This window comes from Callithrix jacchus, chromosome 17 (genome assembly GCF_049354715.1).
Source record: "Callithrix jacchus isolate 240 chromosome 17, calJac240_pri, whole genome shotgun sequence".
NCBI classification, from domain to species: Eukaryota; Metazoa; Chordata; class Mammalia; order Primates; family Cebidae; genus Callithrix; species Callithrix jacchus.
Genome location: NC_133518.1, coordinates 24,900,244 through 24,924,360, shown reverse-complemented (window position 1 = coordinate 24,924,360; position 24,117 = coordinate 24,900,244). Strand labels below are relative to the sequence as shown.

Genomic DNA, 24,117 nt, shown 5'->3' with positions numbered 1-24,117 from the left:
AAGATCATAAAAGACTGAAGAGTTGTTCCAGATTAAAGGAAGCTAAGGAGACACAATAAAAGCAATGTATTATCCTGTACCAGCAAAAACAAATTTCTATGGAAAATTAGAATGATTGTTAAAATTTAAATATAAACTATGGATTAGATAATAGTATTGCTAAATGTCCTGATTTTTATCAATGTATTGTGGCAATGTAACAGAAAATTCTTATTCCTAGGAAATGCATTGAAGTATTTATGGTTAAAAGTACATGTACGCAAATTACTCTCACATCTTTCAGAAAAAGTGTGTGTGCGTGTGTGTCTGTGTGTGTGTCATGTGTATGTATGTAATGTATGTAGAAAGAAACAGAGCCAATATTTTGTACCAATGTATACGGGACAAAATGTGAAACTGGTGACTCTGGATAAAGGACATGAAGGAATTATTTGTACAATTCTTAAAACTTTGCTGTAAATGTGAAATTACATCAAAGTTATTTTTTTAAGTCAATGGCTCACTTTATCATCTGGGGTAAACTAAACTCTAGCTGTGGTTCATCTTCTAAGCACCAGGCACTCTACCAAGTTATTTTACACACGTATCTCATTTAATCAAGTTTGCAAAAAACAAAGCTTTTAAAAAACTACAAGTCTCTCTGTAAAACAAGTGTAATCTGAGATTCCTAACAGCCTTTCCCTCTTCTGGTAACAAAAGCACTCTTCTTTCTCTTCCCCTTTGCATGTGGATGGCCTGAGGCTGGATATACTCAGTCAGTATCCCATTGTCCTTTTTTTTTTGAGACAGAGTCTCTGTCACCAAGGATAAAGTGCACTGTTTGATCTCGGCTCACTGTAACCTCTGCCTCCCAGGTTCAAGCAATTCTGCCTCAGCCTTCCAAGTAGCTGTGACTACAGGCATTCACCACCACACCCAGCCAATTTTTTTGTATTTTCAGTAGAGATGGGGATTTCACCATGTTGCTCAGGCTGGTCTCAAACTCCTGACCTCAAATGATCTGCCCTAAGCTCCCAAAGTCCATTCTCTTGACCAAACTGATTGACTCAGTGATGAGCACATGACTCAAGTTCATTTAGGGTCCCTCTGCAACCTGCCTACATGAGACACTGAGGAAGAAGCAGTCTTATGAAGTATGATGAGCCTTGGCTACTGGCCGCATCATATTCACCATCATGTTGACCCTGTGGACAGAGCCTACCCAAGAGATGGTAAGAACAGGGGCCTGATGCAAGTAGTGCTTGATCTACTCCTAGATCTGGGGGAACCAAAAAAAAAAAAACCTCTATTTGTGCTTAAATTAGCCAAGAAAGTTTCTGTTACTTTGAATAAATGTGCTCCTAACTGAAACAGTAGGTAAAATATAACACAGATGAAAACAGTTCAAGATTTCTAAGAAAACAAATATAAAAACAAACCCTTAAAAAGTGAAAAAAAAATCATACTTTCTATGCACCAATAGAAAGCTGTGGTCAAATTATATAACTCTTCAACTCTGGAACTGAAAATTAACATGTACTGGAAAATAAAGGACATATTTAACAGATACCTTATTAAATGAGTATGTATCTCTTTTCATTGTGGTTGTATTAAGTTAAATTTGAAGAATTTAGAAACTAAAACTATGATAACAGCTTAACTCAACTGGTAAGAGTACTAAAAAAGTAAAGCCAGCTGGGCATGGTGGTTCATCCCAATAATCCTAGCACTTTGGGAGGCCAAGGCAGGAGGATTACTTGAGGCCAGGAGTATGAGACTAGCCTGGGCAACAAGATGAGACCCTGTCTCTACAAAAAAATTGTTTTAATCAACCAATGTGATAATGTGCACCTGCAGTCCCAGCTATTCAAGAGGCTGAGGCCGGAAGATTGATTGCTTGAGCTCAGGAGTTTGAAGCTACAGTGAGCTATGATCACATCACTGCACTCTGGCCTGCAGTGAGACCCCGTCTCTAAAAAATATATATATGTAATAAAGCCAAAGGCCCATATTCAATCCTAGCATATGCCAGTTAGATTAACTTTCTTCCATGACAATAGTCTCACAGCCTATACACAAACCAAGTGACTCTTCAGAAAACATATACAATGTGTGGATAAAAGTATGCAGATCCACCAATACCAGTTTTGTAAAACAACTCAAAGCACAAATAATACTGTTAAGTCTTTGAAATACAATGGTAAGCATATAATGTTTATTAAATACTTACCATCAGAACTCGTGAGGACAAAGCTTTCTGCCTGGGTTTGCTTCTTTACACCCAAACTTTTCGGAAACCAGTGAAAATCTATAGGGTAAATATCATCAGGAAGCTTTACTATTTGAGTTGTTTCACTAGTTAACAAGTTCCACTTCACTATCTGGTGATCATCACTGCATGAATACAGCTCTTCAGCAGTAGTCCAGCCCACACAGCTTACTAATTCTTGATGTGTCACCATGTTAAGGAGATATAAAACATACAAAAGTCTTAAGTCTTAATGAATAATTCACAGATACAGATTATAAGGTGTAAGTAAAATAGGATCAAATCTTTTCAAGCTTCTAAATGTATTTTCCATTTTATGACTGGTATTTTTTTCTATATAAGAGAAAATAAGCATCTGTTAAAACAGTTCTAAGAATGGAAAGCAAGAAAGAAATCCAGATGACAAAAGAAGGGGAAGAAAAGATCTGACCACATGAAAATTTACAACTTGTGTTATACAATATTGTACAAACAAGCCAAAAGGTACACAAAAGAAACCTAGTAGATCAAAAGGTATCAAAGGATCTACACGTAACTGTTGGGGGATAGGTAGGGAGCAAAGGGAACTATACTTTTTTCTTTATATATATCTGTGCCATTTAAGTTATTAAAATAAGCATGTATTCTTTTGCTAAAAAAAAAATCAAGTGTCAAAAGAAGACTGAAATCTAACAGTAAGATACCCTTTTAAATCACATATTATCTTAACAATTCACCTAGGAAAGAACCTATGGCTTAACAGCTGAAACTAAAATCTTACCGAATTTTTTTTTCATTTTATATTTTTCATTAACAATACCAAACTTTCTTACATTAAACTTAGGAAATAATTCAATTATGATTTACTTCACTTATAAAATGCACAGTGCTGGACGAGATATGATTCCAAAAATGTTTACTTTATTTGACCCATTTTTTTCAGTCTCTAATTTATCAGAATTTCTACGTAAGTTGAGATGCTCAAGTAGCCCTCACTTCCTCCATCAGGACAGAATGCTTACTTACCCTAGCAGAATTGTGGTATCTAAAGGCATTTCAGTTTGTTATTTACAAAGAATGTTTTCTCTTGCTACATCTGGATGACTATACTGCCCGATTATTCCTAGTTGAGTTGTTTATTCTTATTGTTATGATATAATCCTTTTATTTCCTTCATTTCTCACCAGTACTTTTATTGTCTTATTTGAGCAATAGTTTGATTGTTTTTTCCAAGGAAACAGAGACAATGTGCCATAATTATTCTAGGATGTCCCAAGACTTTTTAATACTTCAAAATATGACACATTAAGCAGAAACCAAAAAGATAAAAAGAGATTACGGAAAGATCATAAAAGTCTGCACAAAAAGGTAATAAAAAGAATAGTGGAATACTCAGAACTCAAAACACAATCTAAACAAAAGGACACTAGACCGTTCCTGAAAAAATTGTTCTATTAAAATTGCTGTCGCCTAAACAATGTTAGGTAAAACCTAAAATAGGAGAAGTTTAGGTAAAACCCAGAAAGGAAGAAAACTCACAAACAAATATGCATACAACCGAAACAAAAAATCATTAGCTTAACCTTATATGAATTGCTATAAGTACATGCCAGACATCCATGACATTATCTTCAAACTAACAGGTCAATTAAAATTATGAGAGAAATGAGAGGACTGCCAGATCAAGAAAGTCTAAAAACATTGTTATTCCTTGGCTTGAAAGGTAAAAGCAGACAGTAGACATGGTTTTGAAATCTATAAAACTGTATGGCATGAACTCTTGAAAGCACACTTTTTGAAAAGACAGTAAAAATGATTTAAGGAGAAATAAACATAATTGCATCTTCACTTAATAGTTAAATAAGCAGACAAGATAACATAAAATGAAAACACCAATTTAAAACGTCTGATCAAACGTTTAAATCAGTGCTTTCCTAGTTCTTACGAAGCACCAGATTTTTTTAAAAATTTGAATCCATTGCAGATGGGTATTTTGGAAGATATAATAAAAATGAAATACTAGAAAATTTGGACATTATAACAATGTCAAATTGCTACCAAAATTTCTCAGCCCTTACTTTCAATTTCTTTTATTCTTTCACAGACCTTTTGTAGACTTTTGCAATAAAGTCTACAAAAGATACTTTGAATAGAATTAGTCTAAATGTCTAAGAATGATGATAGTGGTGCCTGCCATATCTCCTTGACACATAACTGGGGACTCTTGCTGATAAAATATAGGGTCACGTGTTTGAGAAAATATTACTAATTGCCACCTTCCCATGTGAAATGAGGATTTGACTGCTCAGATTTCCCCAACTTGTCCTTCACTTTATCATGAATGTTAAGAAATAGAGCACAGCTGAATTTAGTAAATGCTAGATCACACTAGCAAAGAAACTACTTGGTTTTAAAAAAAAAAAAAAAAAGGTTGCTTTTTTGGCCCGGCACGGTGGCTCATGCCTATAATCCCAGCACTTTGGCAAGCTGAGGCAGGCAGATCACCTAAAATCTAGAGTTCAAGACCAGCCTTGCCAACATGATGAAACCCTGGCTCTACAAAAAAACACAAAATTACAAAAATTAGCTGGACATGTTGGTGGGCACCTGTAGTCCCAGCTGCTCAGGAGGCTGAGGCAGGAGAATCACTAGAACCGGGGAGGTGGAGGTCACAGTGAGCTGAGATCGCACCACTGTACTCCAGCCTGGGCGACAGAGCCAGACTTCGTCTCAAAAAAAAGAGCTTCCTTTTTAAGATCCTATTAAAGAAAACAAAATCTGTTTTTTAAGTTTTTAAGTATAGTACTTAAGTAGAGTAAGAAAAATGTCAATAAGAATTTGAAAGTAAGATTTATAGCAAATAGTTCACTTTGGAGAATTACCTACAACATGTGATCTTAAATATTTTTAAACAATTTAGGTAAACTGCCACTAAAGGAATGAAAAAATATATATATTCTTCAACTAGAATATAAAATAGAGGAAAGTTTTAACAATACTATAATTAAGAAAATCACAATAAGATTTATAAGCATTAAAAGGATATGCTTTGGTTCTTTTAAAAGAGATATCTTCAGTCTCATGACTCCACTTCCAGCAAAAATTTCAGATGCCACTTGATTCTATTTTCTGTAAAAATAAAAGGAGAGAAAATATAAAGTCAGCATGAAAAACAAATGTATGTGTACACACAAAAAAAGCAAACAAAACTTCTTTGCACCCCAAGGAGCACCTTCAATCCTTCTGACATCAAGTACATGGAAAGAGAAAGAAAATTAGTGGGTGTGCCAATCCTGCCACGGGATGGAAAGCCTTGGGTCAAACCCCAGGAGTCCTCTACAACCTGTCTGAGACTGTTCTACGCAGAACAGCACTAGGTAGATCTGGTCAGGTAAAGAATTTCCATGTCCTGAGGCCAAATCAAAAGATTCCACAAACTGGGAACTCTTCAATTTTGGTCCTGTCTACTGGATATAAATTAAATATACAAGGTCTGATTGAGGACTAAGCTACAATTCTAGAATCCATGTGGAAAAATATAACATCATAAACCTAGGGGCCCAATCAAGGGTTGACATCCTGCAGTGGGGGCAGATACACTGCCCAACAGTTATGGTTACCACAGTGACAATGTAAAAAATAAATGACTTATTTAAGGAAGAGGTAATAAAATGCTTATGAAAGTTATATGAAAATCACAATGTAATTGCCAAATAAAAACTTACAAAAAGAAGAATAACATTCCCTAAATAGCCATAACATCAAGACACAAATCATTGCTATGAATATGTTGCTGTACAAAAAAAAAAAGATAGAAATCAAGAACATGCTAAATTGTCTGAGTCCGATTTACATTTACAGAATTCTTTCTGAGTAACATCACTAACCTAAATAGGTAAATATAAATCAAATGAAAGCGTAATTAATGGGGAAAAAAATCCTCTTTACCAAGTTGAAAATTACTGCTAACTACATCAAAGGAGGTCCTGACTATAGATAAGAATCCAGTAGGCCTCCCTTAGACAATTTCTCATTCTCCTGAATCCAAGAAACTTTACATCAGCACAGTGCTAAATAAAGCTGTATTTCAAAGCACTCTTTTCACTTCTTTCTCTTTCAGTTCTCTTAGAGTGATTTCTGTTGAACTTCAAAAGTATGAAACTATGTGTAGCACAGCCAGAGCCAGATTACAATGTCTCCCAGGCACACTTCCTAGGTTCACTTTTTTTGATCTTTAGGAGTTCTCTACCTTCCTCCAAACTCCCTCTTCCATCAGGCCCCCTCCAATTAGAAAGGGGAAAAAAGACTAACATTTTATGAAATGCTGCTTTTTCACAGTAATTGAAATTTACTCAATTTATAAGGATTTTAACAGAAGAAAGGCAGATAAATATTTGCTTCTGGAAATGCAACACAATCAACAATAAAATACACACAAAAGCTGAATATACTATTACAATCAGAAACTTAAAAGACATGATTTATTCTACATCAGAAAACCTAAAACTGCCAAAATCCATAATTAAAATAATTCCTCATGAGAATAAATCATAATCCCCTACAAATAGTAGAAGCAGTATGGTTTTTGTTTTGTTTTTGAGATGGAGTCTTGCTCTGTCACCAGGCTGGAGTGCAGTGGCATGATTTCAGTTCACTGTACCTCCGCTTCCCAGGTTCAAGGAATTCCCCTGCCTCAGCCTCCCAAGTAGCTGGAACTATAGGCGTACGCCACCATGCTGGGCTGATTTTTTGTATTTTAGTAGAGACAGAGTTTCACCATGTTGACCAGTATGGTCTCTATCTCCTGACCTCGTGATCCACCTGCCTCAGCCTCCCAAAGTGCTGGGATTATAGGTTTGAGCCACCACACCCAGCAGAAGCAGTATGATTTTCATAAGAAAGGAATCATTAACCATTCAGAAACATGATGCCAAGGAATCAGCAAAAGAAGACGATGGCATTCTAACACTGGGAAGATCTTCCCTTACTCAGAAAGATCTTTCCCACACATTCCATTTATCTGAGATCATCTGTATGAATGATACGTGTACTCTGATGTGAGATTGAATAGGGGAATAACAGAAAAAGTAATATTAAAACAGCCAATTTGGGGAAGTGCAGATGTGCCTGAATGCTGCATTGAGGTATTTTTATCTGCCTAAGGGTATTGATCATGAGGCTCTGACTATCCAGTGGTATTGGGGCAGGGGTTGGATTTAGATAATATAAAGAAAATTTTGAGGGTATAGGTAACTTTGCAAGTTTACACAGGGAGCAAGTAGCAGCAACTATGTCTTTGCTACTAAAAATCATTTAAAAGTTGTTTTTGGTCCAGTGTGGGTCTACATTTATGAGGCTTGAGAGGAAAAAAATGTGCCCAACAATATGTGACAATCCAACCACTAAAATATACAACAAATCTGGTCATTTCTGAGTACCTTCCTCATAGTCCAAAGCCACCACTATTCTCTGCCTCAATTATTGCAGTGGTCTCAAAATGCATCTTCCTATTCCTATACTTACTCCTACAAACTATTCTAAATACACCAGCCAGTAATTGTTTTAAAGCTAAGTCAGAATATGAAGACCAGTATGCCTAAAATAAAATAAGTAAGGGACTGGCAGGAAATTAGGGAAGAAGAGGGTGGGACACATCATACAGAGCCTTGGAAAGTCATAATAAAAGCTTTAGTTTTTCTTCTGAATGAACCAAGAAGCCAGTGGAGAGGTTATGAGCAAATAAGCGATATAAGCTGATTTACATTTTAAATGGATGCTATGGGTGGTATACAAAAAAGAGCCTCTCAGGAGAGAAAACGAGTAAAACTGGAAGTAGTAAGACCAGTTAAGATTTCAATAATCCAGAAGAAAAATGAAAGTGACTTAGATAAAGAAGGACAAGGAAGGCAGTACTACAAGTAGCATGAAGTGGTCATATTCTAAATATATTTTGAAAAAAGATTTCAGAAGATTTGCTGATGAATTGGGTTTAAGAAAAACAGTAGTAAAAAATTACCGTAAAGTTTCAATAGGTAGAATAAAGTTGCCATTTACTGAAATGAAGAACATTGAGAAACAGGTTGGAAGGGGTGACATCAAACATTCTGTTTTGGATATATTAAGTACAAGGTGTCTATTAGACAACCCAAAGGCAAACCCAAAGAGAAATCAGACATAATACAGTAAGTCTGGAGTCAAGTGGGAAGTTGGAGTTGCAGATATCAACTAGATATCAGCAAAAGATCCTATTCAAAGCCATGCAATAAGATGAAACTACCAAAGAGAACATGAAAAAGTGGTAGATTCAATGGCCTGGAAATCCTACTGAAGTCTTTAGAATTGTTAGCATTAAGAGTCCAGAGGACATTAACTAGTGAAAACAAGTGGAGATAGACAAAGGGATACTTAAAACAGATTTTAGAGCCAGTATAAATATTGGTAATGATAAGATAGGTTATGACTGTGAAAGTGGGTGGCCCAGGTCAAGGAACTGACAGGCCAGGCAATGGACTAGACTTATTTGTGGACATTTAAATCACGGAAGATAATGATAAGAATAGTATTGGAGATAGAGATAGCAAGATGCTTAAAATACTCATTGAATGAGGACAGAGCAAAGAGTTCTGCAGATGACTACATAAAAGCACAGCAGAGAATGGTTTAATCTGGTAGGACTTGTTTCAAATGGACCACGAGATTTTAGACAGGAAGAAGAAAGAGAATCAACTGTCCAGAAACAGTAATGAGAGATAAGACTCTGATATATGGGAGTTTGGGAGGCAAAACAGCCTCTACTTGAGAGATCTGTAAAAGCAGCTTCTCCTTAGGAAACAACCAGATTTAAGTTAGACTTCAAGAGTAAAGCGATCATTCAGAATAAAAGCTGAGGACACTGATTTGGCTAATGACAAACCATGAGTTCCAAAAAAATTTAGATGGTGAAGAACTAAAGGTTTAAAATAGATGGAGATGGTAGAAACAGCTGGCTATCCCACAATATCCATTCATCCCTGCTTCTGTGGTATAGGAATTTGAAGTTTTGCTGTACATCTGGCCTCCTAAAATGAAGACTATGTTTCCTAGCTGCCTTTGAAACCAGGTGTGGCCACACAGGGTATTAATAATACTGAAACTGACAGTGGATATTATAATATCATCAACCTACTGGCCCAATCTGGCTTTTATATTCTGTGAAGGGTAGAAATGAAGAGGCAGGACTCAACTCTGAAGGGAGGGCTCCAATGGGACCAGACTGGGGACTGGCTAAAACATAGAATAGGTGAAATCACCTCTCTGTAAGACACGTCCATCAGTGTGCCATGTAGGTTTACCATTGCCACAGTAACACCAGGAAGTTACCTGTTTTTCTAGAAATTTCTGCATAACTCACCTCTTAATTTGCATAAAGTTAAAAGTGGGCAAAAATGTGACTGCAGAACTACCTTTGAGCTGTTCCTCTGGGCATACTGCCTATGGGGTAGCCCTGCTCCACATGGAACAGTACCTTTGCTGGGGTTGTACACTGCTGCGTCAATAAAAGTTTCCACATAACACCACCGGCTCACTCTTCAATTCTTTCCTGGGCCATGCCGAGAACCCTCCTGAGGTAAGCCTGCCCTGCATCAGATACACTACCCAACAATAATACCACCTAAGTTCATATTGCCTAACTCCAGAGTGGCAATGTGAAAAGTGAGTTATCTGAGAACCCCATTTCATTACCTCTTACAAAAGTTATGTAAAATCACAGCATACTTGGCAAATAAAAACACCTGGAAGAGTAACACTCCCCATGCCATGCCATGAAAGCCATATATAACACAGCAAGATAAAAAAGAGCCAAGATTCCTGACCTTGTGGAAAGTCACATCAATCCTGTACCGTTGAAGTTTAAAGTGATAGAGAATAGTTTTATTTAAGCTACTGTCATCAACAGCTAATCCTAAGAACAAACTAATGTAGGGAATTGAGTCTTAAATGTGGAGACTGAGGTAAACAGGGATATAAGGTATGACAGAGTAGTCCCATATGCCTCTTGAGAAATGGTGGCTAATCAATTTAAACTGTAGCCTTCTTGGAACTGCTCTCTTAAGCAGTGTTGATACAGACTTGTAAGAGAAAAAGCGGCAGCCTTCTAGCAGCATATGAAACTCTGTGGAATTTCTTTTCAATCTTGATAAGAAATTTCTTCCCAAGTCCTAGCTACTTGGGAGGGCTGAGGCAGGATGATTGCTTGAGTACAGGAGGTTAAAGTTACAGTGAGCTCTATGTTCATGCCACTGAACTCCAGCCTGGCCAATACAGTGAGACCCTGTTTCTAAAAAAAAATAAAAAATAGATTAAACCATGGTACTCTCCTGCTCAGCACTCTTTAGTGGCTTCCTATCTCACCCGGAGTGAAAACAAAGTTTTTACGATGTTGTCCAAGGTCCTTATTACTCTGGATTTCCATTGTGATGGTTAATTTTATGTGACAACTTGGCTAGATTATGGTACACAGTTGTTTCAGCAAACACTAATCTAAATGTTGCTATAAAGTTATTTTTTCACAGGTGAGTGTAACATTTTCAACCAGTTAACTTTAAATAAAGCATATTACTCACATAATGTAGGTAGGCTTCATCTAATCACCTGAAGGCCTTAACAAAGACCAAGGTTCCCCCCTCAGAAAAGGAATTCTGCCTCCAGACTACAACACAGAAATTCCGCCTGAGTTTCCAGCCTTGGGACTCAAAACTGCAACATCAACTCATACCTGAATTTCCAACCTACCGGACTGGCTACAGATTTTAGCCTTGCCAGCTCCCACAATCACATGAGACAATTCCTAAACTCTCCCTCTATATATAGACAGATATATCTATGTATATATGTGTCTATGACTATATATGAAGAATATATATATATATATACACACATAGAGAGAGAGACATAGGTATTTCTTACTTTATTGTGCTTTATTACACTTCACAGATATTGAATTTTTTTTTTTTTTTTACAAATTGAAGGTTTGTGGTAATCCTGCCTTGGGCAAGTCTATCAACCATTTTTCCAACAGCATGTGCTCACTTAATACCTCTGTATCACATTTTGGTAATTCTTGCCATATGTCAGACATTTTCATTGTTATTATATCTCCCACGGTGATCTGTGATCAGTGATTTTTACTATTTTAATTGTTTGGGGGCACTGCAAAGCATGATTGTGTAAAATGGCAAACTTAATGCATAAATGTTGTGTGTTCTGACTATTCCACCCACCAGCCGTTTCTCCATCTCTCCTCTCCTCAGGCTTCCCTATTCTTTCAGGCACAGCAATATTGAAACTAGGTGAATAAACCCACAATGGCCTCTAAGTATTCAAGAGAAAGGTCTATCACTTTAAATCAAAAGCTAGAAATGACTAAGCTTAGTGAGGAAGGCATGTTGAAAGCCCAAGCAGGCCAAAGCTAGGCCTCTTGTGCCAAATAGCCAAGCTGTAAATGCAAAGAAAACGTTCTTGAAAAAAATTAAAAGTGCTACTCCAATGAAAACACGAATGATAAGAAAGTAAAACTGCCTTATTGCTGATATAGAGAAAGTTTTAGTGGTCAGAATAGACGATCAAAGTACCCACAACATTCCCTTAAGCCAAAGCCTAATCCAGACGAAGGCCCTAATTCTCTTTCATTCTATGAAGGTTGAGCAATCTCAGTGAGGAAGCTGCAGGAGAAAAGTCTGAAGCTAGCAGAGTTTGGTTAATGAGATTTAAGGAGATAAGCCTTCTCCATAACATGAAGGTGAAAAGTGAAGCACTAAGTGCTAACTTAGATGCTACAACAAGTTATCTAGATCTAGCTAAGATAATTGATGAAATCAGGTGGTTCCACTAAACAACAGATTTTCAATGTAGATGAAACAGCCAAGATGATGCCATCTAGGACTTTGATAATTAGAAGTTAATGCCTGGCTTCAAAGCTTCAAATGACACCCTGACTCTCTTGATAGGTGCTAATACAGCTGGTGACTTTAAGATAAAGCCAATGCTTATTTGCCATTCCAAAAATTCTAGGGCCAATAAGAATTAAGCTAAATCTACTCTGCCTGTGCTCTATAAATAGAACAACAAAGTCTGAATTATAGCACATATGTATACAGCATGGTTTACTATTTTAAGCCAACTTTTGAAACACACTCCTCCAAAAAAAAAAATTTTTTTTTCCTTCAAAAGATCACTGCTCATTGACAATGTACCTAATTACCCAAGAGCTCTGATGGAGGTGTACAAGGAGATTAATGTTTCCATGCCTGCTAACAACAACATCCTTTCTGCAGCCCATGGATGAAGAAATCATTTTGGCTTTCAAATCTTATTAAGAAGTAATGCAGGGAGGGTGACTCAAGAGCTGGGAGGGGGACTCAAGATGGCGCTGCGAGAACAACCCAGGATTGGAGCTGTCGTTGTGTCCGCGAAGAGAGACCCAATCGAAAAGTCAGCAATTACGCAGACGACCAGCGGACAAATCCACAAAGATGGGAAGAAACCAGCGCAAAAAGGAGGAAAACACCCGAAACCAGAACACCTCGCCTCCTAGAAAGGACCAAAACTCCTCACCAGCAAGGGAACAAAGCTGGATGGAGAATGATTGTGACGAAATGACGGAATTAGACTTCAGAAGATGGATAATGAGAAACTTTTGTGAGCTAAAAGATCATGTATTAAATCAATGCAAAGAAACTAAGAACCTTGAAAAAAGATTCGAGGAAATGATAACAAGAATGGATAACTTAGAGAGGAATATGAATGAATTAAAGGAGCTGAAAAACACAGTACGAGAACTTCGCTAAGCATGCACAAGTTTCAATAGCCGAATTGACCAAGCAGAAGAAAGAATATCTGAAGTCGAAGACCAACTCAATGAAATAAAACGAGAAACCAAGATCAGAGAAAAAAGCGCAAAAAGGAATGAACAAAGTCTCCAAGAAATGTGGGACTATGTGAAAAGACCTAACCTACGTTTGATAGGTGTACCAGAAGGGGACGAAGGGAATGAATCCAAGCTGGAAAATACTCTTCAGGACATCATCCAGGAAAATTTCCCCCACCTAGCAAGACAGGCCAACACTCAATTGCAGGAAATTCAGAGAACACCACAAAGATATTCCGCAAGAAGAGCAACCCCAAGGCACATAATCGTCAGATTCAACAGGGTTGAAATAAAGGAGAGAATACTAAGGGCAGCCAGAGAGAAAGGTCGGGTCACCCACAAAGGGAAGCCCATCAGACTCACAGCAGATCTCTCGGCAGAAACACTACAAGCCAGAAGAGAGTGGGGGCCAATATTCAACATTCTTAAAGAAAAGAACTTTCAACCCAGAATTTCATATCCAGCCAAACTGAGCTTCAGAAGTGAAGGAAAAATAAAATCCTTTGCGAACAAGCAAGTACTCAGAGATTTTGTCACCACCAGGCCTGCTTTACAAGAGCTCCTAAAAGAGGCACTACACATAGAAAAGATCAACCAGTACCAGCCATTCCAAAATCACACTGAATGCTAAAGAGCATCAACATAATGAAGAATCTACAACAACTAACAGGCAAAACAGCCACTTAGCATCAAAATGGCAGTATCAAATTCACACATAACAATATTAACCCTAAATGTAAATGGACTAAATGCACCAATCAAAAGACACAGACTGGCAAATTGGATAAAAATCCAAAACCCATCAGTGTGCTGTATCCAGGAAACCCATCTCACATGCAAGGATACACAAAGGCTCAAAATAAAGGGATGGAGGAAGATTTACCAAGCAAATGGAAAGCAAAAAAAGGCAGTAGTGGCAATTCTCATCTCTGATAAAATAGACTTTAAAGCAACAAAGATCAAAAGAGACAAAGAAGGCCATTACATAATGGTAAAAGGATCGATACAACAAGAAGAGCTAACGATCCTAAACATATATGGACCCAATGCAGGAGCACCCAGATACATAAGGCAAGTTCTTAATGACTTACAAAGAGACTTAGACTCCCACACAATAATAGTGGGAGACTTTAACACTCCACTGTCAATACTAGACAGATCAACCAGACAGAAAATCAATAAGGATATCCAGGGCTTGAACTCAGACCTGGAGCAAGCAAACCTGATAGACATTTACAGAACTCTCCACCCCAAATCCACAGAATACACATTCTTCTCAGCACCACATCACACCTACTCTAAAATTGACCACATAATTGGAAGTAAAGCACTGCTCAACAAATGCAAAACAACTGCAATCATAACAAACAGCCTCTCAGACCATAGTGCAATCAAGTTAGAACTCAGAATTCAGAAACCGACCCAGAACTGCACAGCTTCATGGAAACTGAACAACTTGCTCTTGAATGTTGTCTGGGTAAACAATGAAATGAAGGCAGAAATAAAGAAGTTCTTCGAAACCAATGAGAACGAAGACACAACGTGCCAGAACCTCTGGGACACATTTAAAGCAGTCTCTAGAGGAAAGTATATAGCAATAAGTGCCCATATGAGGAGAATGGAGAGATCCAAAATTGACACCCTATCGTCAAAATTGAAAGAGCTAGAGGAGCAAGATCAAAAAAACTCAAAACCAAGCAGAAGACAAGAAATAACTAAGATCAGAGCTGAGCTGAAGGAGATTGAGACACGAAAAACCCTTCAAAAAATCAATAAATCCAAGAGCTGGTTTTTTGAAAAGATCAACAAAATAGACAGACCACTAGCCAGATTGATTAAAAAGAAAAGAGAGAACAACCAAATAGATGCAATAAAAAATGATAAAGGGGAAATCACCACAGATTCCACAGAAATTCAAACCATCATCAGAGAATATTACAAACAACTCTATGCACATAAACTAGTAAACCTGGAAGAAATGGATACATTCCTGGACTCCTGTGTCCTCCCAAGCCTAAACCAGGAGGAAGCTGAAACTATGAATAGACCAATAACAAGGTCTGAAGTTGAGGCAGCAATTAAGAGCCTACCACACAAAAAAAGCCCAGGTCCAGATGGGTTCACAGCCGAATTCTACCAGACACACAAGGAGGAGCTGGTACCATTCCTTCTAAAACTATTTCAAACAATCCAAAAAGAGGGAATCCTTCCCAAATCATTTTATGAGACCAACATCATTCTGATACCAAAACCCGGCAGAGACCCAACGAGAAAAGAAAACTTCAGGCCAATATCCATGATGAACATAGATGCAAAAATCTTCAGTAAAATATTGGCAAGCCGATTGAAACAGCAAATCAAAAAACTTATTCATCATGATCAAGTAGGATTCATCCCAGGGATGCAAGGCTGGTTCAACATACGCAAGTCTATAAACGTAATTCACCACATAAACAGAACCAAAAACAAAAACCACATGATTATCTCAATTGACGCAGAGAAGGCATTTGACAAAATTCAACAGCCCTTTATGCTAAAAACCCTCAATAAACTCGGTATGGCTGGAACGTATCTCAAAGTAATAAAAGGTATTTATGACAAGCCAACAGCCAATATCATACTGAATGGGCAAAAACTGGAAGCATTCCCTTTGAAATCTGGCACTAGACAAGGATGCCCTCTTTCACCACTCCTATTCAATATAGTACTGGAAGTTCTAGCCAGAGCAATCAGGCAAGAAAAAGAAATAAAGGGTATTCAAATAGGAAAGGTGGAAGCCAAATTGTCTCTATTTGCAGACGACATGAAAGTATACCTAGAAGACCCCATCGCCTCAGCCCAAAAACTCCTGAAACTGATAAGCAACTTCAGCAAAGTCTCAGGATATAAAATCAATGTGCAAAAATCACAAGCATTCGTCTACACCAATAACAGACTTAAAGAAAGCCAAATCAAGAACGAACTGCCATTCGCAATTGCTACAAAAAGAATAAAATACCTTGGAATACAACTCACAAGGAACGTAAGGGACCTCTTCAAGGAGAACTACAAACCACTGCTCAACGAAATCAGAGAGGACACAAACAGATGGAGAAACATTCCATGTTCATGGTTAGGAAGAATTAATATCGTGAAAATGGCTATACTGCCCAAAGTAATTTACAGAATCAACGCTATCCCCATCAAGCTACCATTGACTTTCTTCACAGAACTAGAAAAAACCACCATGAACTTCATATGGAACCAAAAGAGAGCCCGCATAGCCAAGTCAATTCTAAGCAAAAAGAACACAGCGGGGGGCATCACACTACTGGGTTTCAAACTATACTACAAGGCTACAGTAATCAAAACAGCATGGTACTGGTACCAAAACAGAGATATAGACCAATGGAACAAAACAGAGGCACCAAAGGCAACACAACATACATACAACTATACAATCTTTGATAAACCTGACAAAAACAAGCAATAGGGAAAGGATTCCATGTTTAACAAATGGTGTTGGGAAAACTGGCTAGCCATGTGCAGAAAGCAGAAACTGGACCCCTTCCTGACACCTTACACTAAAATTAACTCCAGATGGATTAAAGACTTAAACATAAGACCAGGCACCATAAAAACCCTAGAAGGAAATCTAGGCAAAACTATCCAGGACATAGGAGTAGGCAAGGACTTCATGAACAAAACACCAAAAGCATTGGCAACAAAAGCCAAAATAGACAAATGGGACCTAATGAAACTCCACAGCTTCTGCACGGAAAAAGAAACAGTCACTAGAGTGAATTGGCAACCAACAGAATGGGAAAAAATTTTTGCAGTCTACCCATCTGACAAAGGGCTGATATCCAGAATTTACAAAGAACTCAAACAGATTTACAGGAAAAAAACTAACAAGCCCATTCAAAAGTGGGCAAAGGATATGAACAGATACTTTACGAAAGAAGGCATATATGAGGCCAACAATCATATGAAAAAATGCTCATCGTCACTGGTCATCAGAGAGATGCAAATCAAAACCACAATGAGATACCATACCATCTCACGCCAGTTAGAATGGCGATCATTAAAAAATCTGGAGACAACAGATGCTGGAGAGGATGTGGAGAAAAAGGAACACTTTTACACTGTTGGTGGGAGTGTAAATTAGTTCAACCATTGTGGAAGACAGTGTGGCGATTCCTCAAGGCCTTAGAAATAGAAATTCCATTTGACCCAGCAATCCCATTACTGGGTATATATCCAAAAGACTATAAATCGTTCTACTATAAGGACACATGTACACGAATGTTCATTGCAGCACTGTTTACAATAGCAAAGACCTGGAATCAACCCAAATGCCCATTGATAATAGACTGGATTGGAAAAATGTGGCACATATACACCATGGAATATTATGCAGCAATCAGAAATGATGAGTTTGTGTCGTTTGTAGGGACATGGATGAATCTGGAGAACGTCATCCTCAGCAAACTGACACAAGAACAGAAAATGAAACACCGCATATTCTCACTCATAGGTGGGTGATGAAAAATGAGAACACATGGACACAGAAAGGGGAGTACTAAACACTGGGGTCTATTGGGGGGAAAAGGGGAGGGCCAGTGGGAGGGGGAGGTGGGGAGGGATAGCCTGGGGAGAAACGCCAAATGTGGGTGAAGGGGAGAAGAAAAGCAAAGCACACTGCCATGTGTGTACCTATGCAATTGTCTTGCATGCTCTGCTCCTGTACCCCGAAACCTAAAATCCAATAAAAAATTAAAAAAAAAAAAAGAAGTAACATATTGCTTTATAAATTGCAAGAGAACTAGAAATGGAGTCTAAAAATGGGACTAAATTACTGTAATCTTATGATACTACTTGAACAGAAGAAGGGTTTCTTCTTGCAGATGAACGAAGAAAGTCGTTTCTTGAGATAGAATCTACTCCTGATGAAGATGCTGTGAACCATGTTGAAATGATAAAAAAAAGATTTAGAATATTACATAAACCTATTTGATAAAGCAACAGCAGAGTTGGAGAGATCTCGCTTCAATTTTGAAAGAAGTTCTGCCCTGGGTAAAATGCTACCAAACAGCATCACATGCTAGAAAGAAATCTTTCATGAAGGCAATAGTCAATCAATGCAGAAAACTTTATTGCCATCATATTTTAAGAAACTGCCACAGCCACCCCAATTCAGCAACCACCACTCTGATCAGTCAGCAGCCATCGACATCCAGGCAACATCCTCAAACAACAAAAACATGTTAACTCACTAAAGGCTTATGATGAGTATCAACTTTTTTTTTTTAGCAATAAAGTAGTTTTTACTTAAGCTATGTACATTCTTTCCTTAGATATTACTACTGCACACTTAACAGACTACCATATGGTATAAACATGACTTTTATATGCAGTGAGAAACCAAAAAATTCATGGGACTCACTTTATTGCAATATATATTGTGGTGGTCTGGAACCCAACCTGCAATATCTCTGGGGTATGCTTGTATATATCCCATGGTGGTTCTATTTCTCTGGAGAGCCCTGAGTAAGAATATACCCATTATTTCTCTGACCATATCTTCTGCCTCTCTCCTCTTTCACTAGAACTGCTCCAGCCACAATGGCTTCTATGCTTTTCTTTCTTCTATGCTGCCTCAGGGCCTTTGTGTTTACTGTACCCTGCCTGGAATCCCTATCCCCTAAGAGTTGTATGGCTTACTTCCCTTTACTTCTTTACATATTTGCCCAAAACTCACCTTTTCGGTAAAGCCTTCTCTGTATACCCTATTATATGTGTCTGTCTTGCTATGTATTTTATTTACTCACTATTGCCCCTTTCTAAGATGTAAGCTCCATGAAGGCAGAAATTTTTGTCTGTTTTGTGCACTCAAAATCCCCTGCAACTAGAACCGTGCCTTCTTTACAGTAAGTGCTCAGTAAACATTTGCCCAATGCACAAATGAAGAAAATATGAAGCCAGTAGGCACAGCTCATAAGTGTAAGGGTAAAAGGTATATAAGTATAGACAGATAGATGTAGTATATGTGTGTTTATTAATATACTGTATATGTGTGTGTGTGTGTGTGTGTGTTAAAATATACATAAGTAAAGGAAAGAAATACAGCTGTAGCTATGAAGGTAGTCATTAGTAAGTTTGGAAGCAAAGAACAAGTTTGGAAGCAAAGGACCCAGTGGACAGGGATAGATTAGCAATACCATGGAAACAGAGGAAAACTAAGAGAGCACAGTCCCCCTAGAAATCATTTGATCAAGGGCACTGATAATGGGCTATCTTCCATTTTCTAAAATGTACAGGTTCATAGAAACATAAAGATGGTTAATGGGCAATCAGAAACATGAAACAATGGCCAGCCTCGATTATAATTAAAGAAATGAAAATGAAAACAACCAGATACATTGTTCTGTTCTCCAAGTGGCCAAATGCAACATACTCAAAACCCAGTTGGCCGGTAGACAGAAACAGATACTTCCGTACATTATTGAACAGTAGGTAAACTGGTGCTGCATTTCCTATGTTTGGGGAATTCCCTGTCTCATAAGTCCTTCTTCCCATTATACAAAACAAATTATTTCCTCTAGCCTTCCTTATAGCTAAAACACAGGTAAATATTAATAAAACTTAGGCTCTGCCAAATCTACAATCTGAGCTATATTTTGAACTGGAAGCTACTGATGCAAAGGAGGTGGTGTCATATAAGGAATATACTCTGGGAAGAATTCCTAGTCATAGAATTCACCCTACACATATGAATGTACACCAAGATACACAGATGCTCCTCAACAATTTACAAAGGGGTTACATCCAATAAACCCATTATAAGTTAAAAATATCATTAAGTCAAAAATACATTTAACATACCTAACATATCAAACATCATAGCTTAGCCTAGTCTACCTTAAGTATGCTTAGAACACTTACATTAGCCTACAGTTGTATACTGTAGCTTATCAGTTGTTTACCCTTATGATCATGCGGCTGACTAGGAGTTGCAGCAGGCTGCCCACTGCCAAGCATCCCAAGAGAGCATCATGTCATGTATTGCTAGGCCAATAAAAGATCAAAAGTCAAAATCTGAAGTACTGTTTCTACTGTAAAGTACATCCCTTTCACCCCATCATAAAGTCAATAAAAATCATGTCAAACCATCATAGTCTGAGACTGTCTGTATACACAAATCTGTTCATTACAGAGCTCTGTAAGTACTACCAAAAATTAGAAATTTAAATGTTCATAGATTTTACATCTCTGTGTGGATATGTATGTTTATAATGTGGAACAGAGTTAGAATCAAGAAAATATAATGAAGAATTAGACCTAAGTAAGCATTATGATAATTGAAAAAAGCCAGTCACAAGAAGACAAACACTGTAAGATTCCACTTATATAAGTTACCTAGAGTAGTCAAATTTACAGAAATAAAGAGTAGAATGATGGCTGCAAGGGGCTAGGGGAAGGAGGAATAGGAAGTTATTGTTCAGTAGGTACACTTTCAGTTCTGCAAGATGAAAAGAGTTCTGTGGATGGATGGATGAATGAATAGATGTGATAGTGGCACAACTGTGGATATACTTAACGCCACTGAACTATACACTTAAAAAAGATTTTTTTTGAAAAAGAGAAAAAAATTAGATTTAGGAAATAAAACTAAGAGGTAAAACACTAACAATAAGAAAAATTTTAGGTGATAAACAGGGAGTCCATGACTTGTCAACAAGAATGTACCTATAAGTAATAAGTGGCAGAAAAATCTTGAGTAGTAAACAAAAATGTGAAGGATAGATAAGAAATTCAAGAGCTAGATCACAAGCATATTTATACCAAGTTTTCTTTGAGTCACTTGCATACTAGTTAATAGAGCCAGCAGGCTGGCTTACTACTATCCAAGGTCCTGTTAAAAGTACAGTTTTTTTCTCAACAGTCCCGTAAATTGATAGCTCTGACCAAACTCCTGTGAGAGTAGAGAAAGGAGAAAGGCAAGTCTTTTACAGATTGGTGCCATCATAAAACTTGAAGACTTGAGAGGAGATCTCTTGTATGATAGAAAAGAAAGAGAGGCAGGCCCACCATTTCCAGGCACAGACTCAAAGACTTAACCACAGGAAACAGTACGGCAGTATAGTTCATCAAGGGTGTCCAATCTTTTGGCTTCCCTGAGCCACACTGGAAGAATTGTCTTGGGCCACACATAAGATATACTAACATTAATGATAGCTGATGAGCTAAAGAAAAAAAAAAATCACAAAAAAATCTCATAATGTTTTAAGAAAGTTTACAAATTTGTGTTGTGCAGCATTCAAAGCTGTCCTAGGCCGCATGTGGCCTGTGGGCTGTGGCTTGGACAAGCGTGGTTTAATTAGAAAAGACCTCCATCTTCCACCCCATCCCAATTCCATTGTATATGTATACATTTGCTAAATGTGTACATTGTAAATGTACACATTTGCTAAAGTGTATGTGTACGCTGTGGTATTTATGTTTCCTTGCAATTCTAGCTCTGATTAATAGCCATACTTCAATATTATTCTTATTGGCTATAATTATAATTCTTCTGTGGCGTGGTCTAATAAATTCTAACCAATAAACCATATGATTCACAAACTTAAAAATATGTAGTCACCTTTAATACACACATTTAATTCAACTAACATTTTTTTAAATCACATAATATAATTGAATGTTGTGTTTTAAAACTATTTTTAAAATGAGATGAATCCATACATGTCGATATAAAGAGACATCCATGTTAAAGGACAAAAGCAAGGTATACAGCTGTATTACAGAATTCAATCCCCTTTGTGAAAATAAAAAGTGAGATATATATTTAAGCTGGTGGATACCAAAACATTTTTCTGGGAAGATATACAAGACACTTAATAATGGAGACCTCTGGGAGGACAAGAGCACTGGAATGAGAAGAAAAGCTTTAAATTCTAATTTTATACGTTTCTGTACTGTTTCAAGTTTTTCACAATGCTCACAGTATTTTTTAATCAATCCATCATATATTTAATACAGGATTATCTAAGTGTAGGATTATGACCCTTTTTTATACATTTCTGAATTTCTATAAAACCCTAATAAATAATATTTTTATACGATCACCATTCTCCACACATAAATCCCTTCTTATTGAAACATTCACCTGGCTTATCTTCCTGAAGATACTATACTTTGTTTTCTTATGTAAATGAGGAAAATAATGCCTACTTGGCAAGTTAGTTATAATGATTAAATGAGATAAAGTATGTAAAGTGTCCAGTAGAGTACCCAATACATAGTAAGCACTTAATAAATGTTAGTATATCCAGTGAAAATTCTTTTTTCACCCTGCACATATATATTCATTCACTCATTTCCTACCTAAAAAGAATTTCTCTTTGGAACAACCACTTCTTCACTGTTAGCCTATGTGGCATGAGGCCCAGACTTAAGCCAATTAGAGCATTCCATTCCCTTTGCACAGACTGTTTCACAGGTGGCCCAGGACTTTTATTCAAATCAATGCTGGGGAAGAGAAAGTCTCATTCCCCTTGGATTTTAATTTTAGAAGATATGTGGCTGGCGTTTCTGTAGCTATCTTACCACAGCAAAGGAGAGCCTAAAGGTCCTAGAGGCCATCATATGGAATCTGAAAATAATGCCAAGACAATGGAATTCAAAGGGAGGAAAGAAACCAAATCTTTGAGTCTTTATTTGAACCGTTAATCCAGTTATAGTCACCTGACTTTTTAGTAATAGGAGACAATATTTTTTTCAAGACAATTTGGATTGAGTTTTCTGTCACTTGTAATCAAGAGGGTCCTATCCTAGACATTACTATATTACTTCCTTTTCTTACATTCTAAAAATGAACATTTTCTCAATATCCTTGGTCTGATGCTAGCTTCTCTCTACTTACAATCTTAAAAACCTAACCTATTTTCAGTGTTCCAGTTATTCTTTTAACATTACCCATTTTATTTTCTCTCTTAAGCCATACTCTCTACCTCCACTGCTTGAATAGATCTTTCCAGAATTCCAACCTACAGAAATAAAAACATACTTATCTTTCAAAATGATATTTACAAAAAAGAGCTGTTCTGCCTTCTAGCTTTCTGTGTTTTTGAGGATAAGGTATACGTGTTTCAGTAATATTAATACACCAAGGGGTTATATTATCAGGAGGAATATTCACTTCCATCTGTATTGTGTCTATATCTAATTTATTATAATCTTGAACAATATTCTCTAAATATTTATACAATACTTAAATTCATATTTACTTTTATTTATTAGCTAATATCTAATTTATCTAAATAGTTACAATTATAAACTTAATCTTTTAAAATATTTACTTATAAATCTAATTTCAGCCTTTCTGAAATGTTATGACATTAAAAAGCAAACAAAACACATATATTTAAAATGATGACAAAAGCTTGCACTTAAAGAACTGAACACTTTAATTCTAATTCCAATTTTTCCCTTTGAACTTTTCTAAGACTGCCTGAACTAGGAAGATAAGAGCTGGTTATATTAATACTTTCCAAAATGAGTGTAAACCAGTCTTTTCCAGGTAGACCAGCTTTTCTTTGTAATTAAACTCTGTTAATTTCATGAGACATGTCCAAAATATTGGCAACAATCAACCAAAAGGCTTTATTTCTTGTGACCCTAATATCTTCTCAAAAATTTTGCTTATTCTCGGCCGGGTGCGGTGGCTCATGCCTTCCTAGGACTTTTGGAAGGCCGAAATGGGTGGATCACCTGAGGTTAGGAGTTCAAGACCAGCCTGGCCATCAGGGTGAAACCCCACCTTAAAAATAAATAAATAAAAGAAAAAAAAATTAAGTTTATTCTCAATGTCTCATTTTTCGTGGTATGTATACATCTCCAGATTTAACTCTACTCTGTAACTGCTTATGTTTTCTCATTTTACAACCTGGTTTATGCCACTTCTGAAAATATTTCTTCTGCATGGGCAATGGTTAGGTTCAAT

The 24,117-nt window shown here is 37.0% G+C and overlaps 1 protein-coding gene across 5 annotated transcripts in view; it reads right to left on the bottom strand.

The window, feature by feature from the left end:
- IFT80 (intraflagellar transport 80) overlaps positions 1–24,117 on the bottom strand; it is a 141,508-nt gene that overhangs the window by 115,381 nt on the left and 2,010 nt on the right. For 4 of the 5 annotated variants that reach the window (XM_078353935.1, XM_054247142.2, XM_054247144.2 and 1 more), the window contains 2 exons: positions 5,275–5,356; positions 2,210–2,432 (listed from right to left, as the gene is read on the bottom strand). In XM_078353935.1, the coding sequence (XP_078210061.1) occupies positions 2,210–2,432; positions 5,275–5,310 (259 nt within the window). In that variant the 5' untranslated portion in view covers positions 5,311–5,356. Of the gene's footprint in view, positions 1–2,209; positions 2,433–5,274; positions 5,357–24,117 lie in introns of those variants that run through there. The other variant, XM_078353936.1, reaches the window with a different exon arrangement.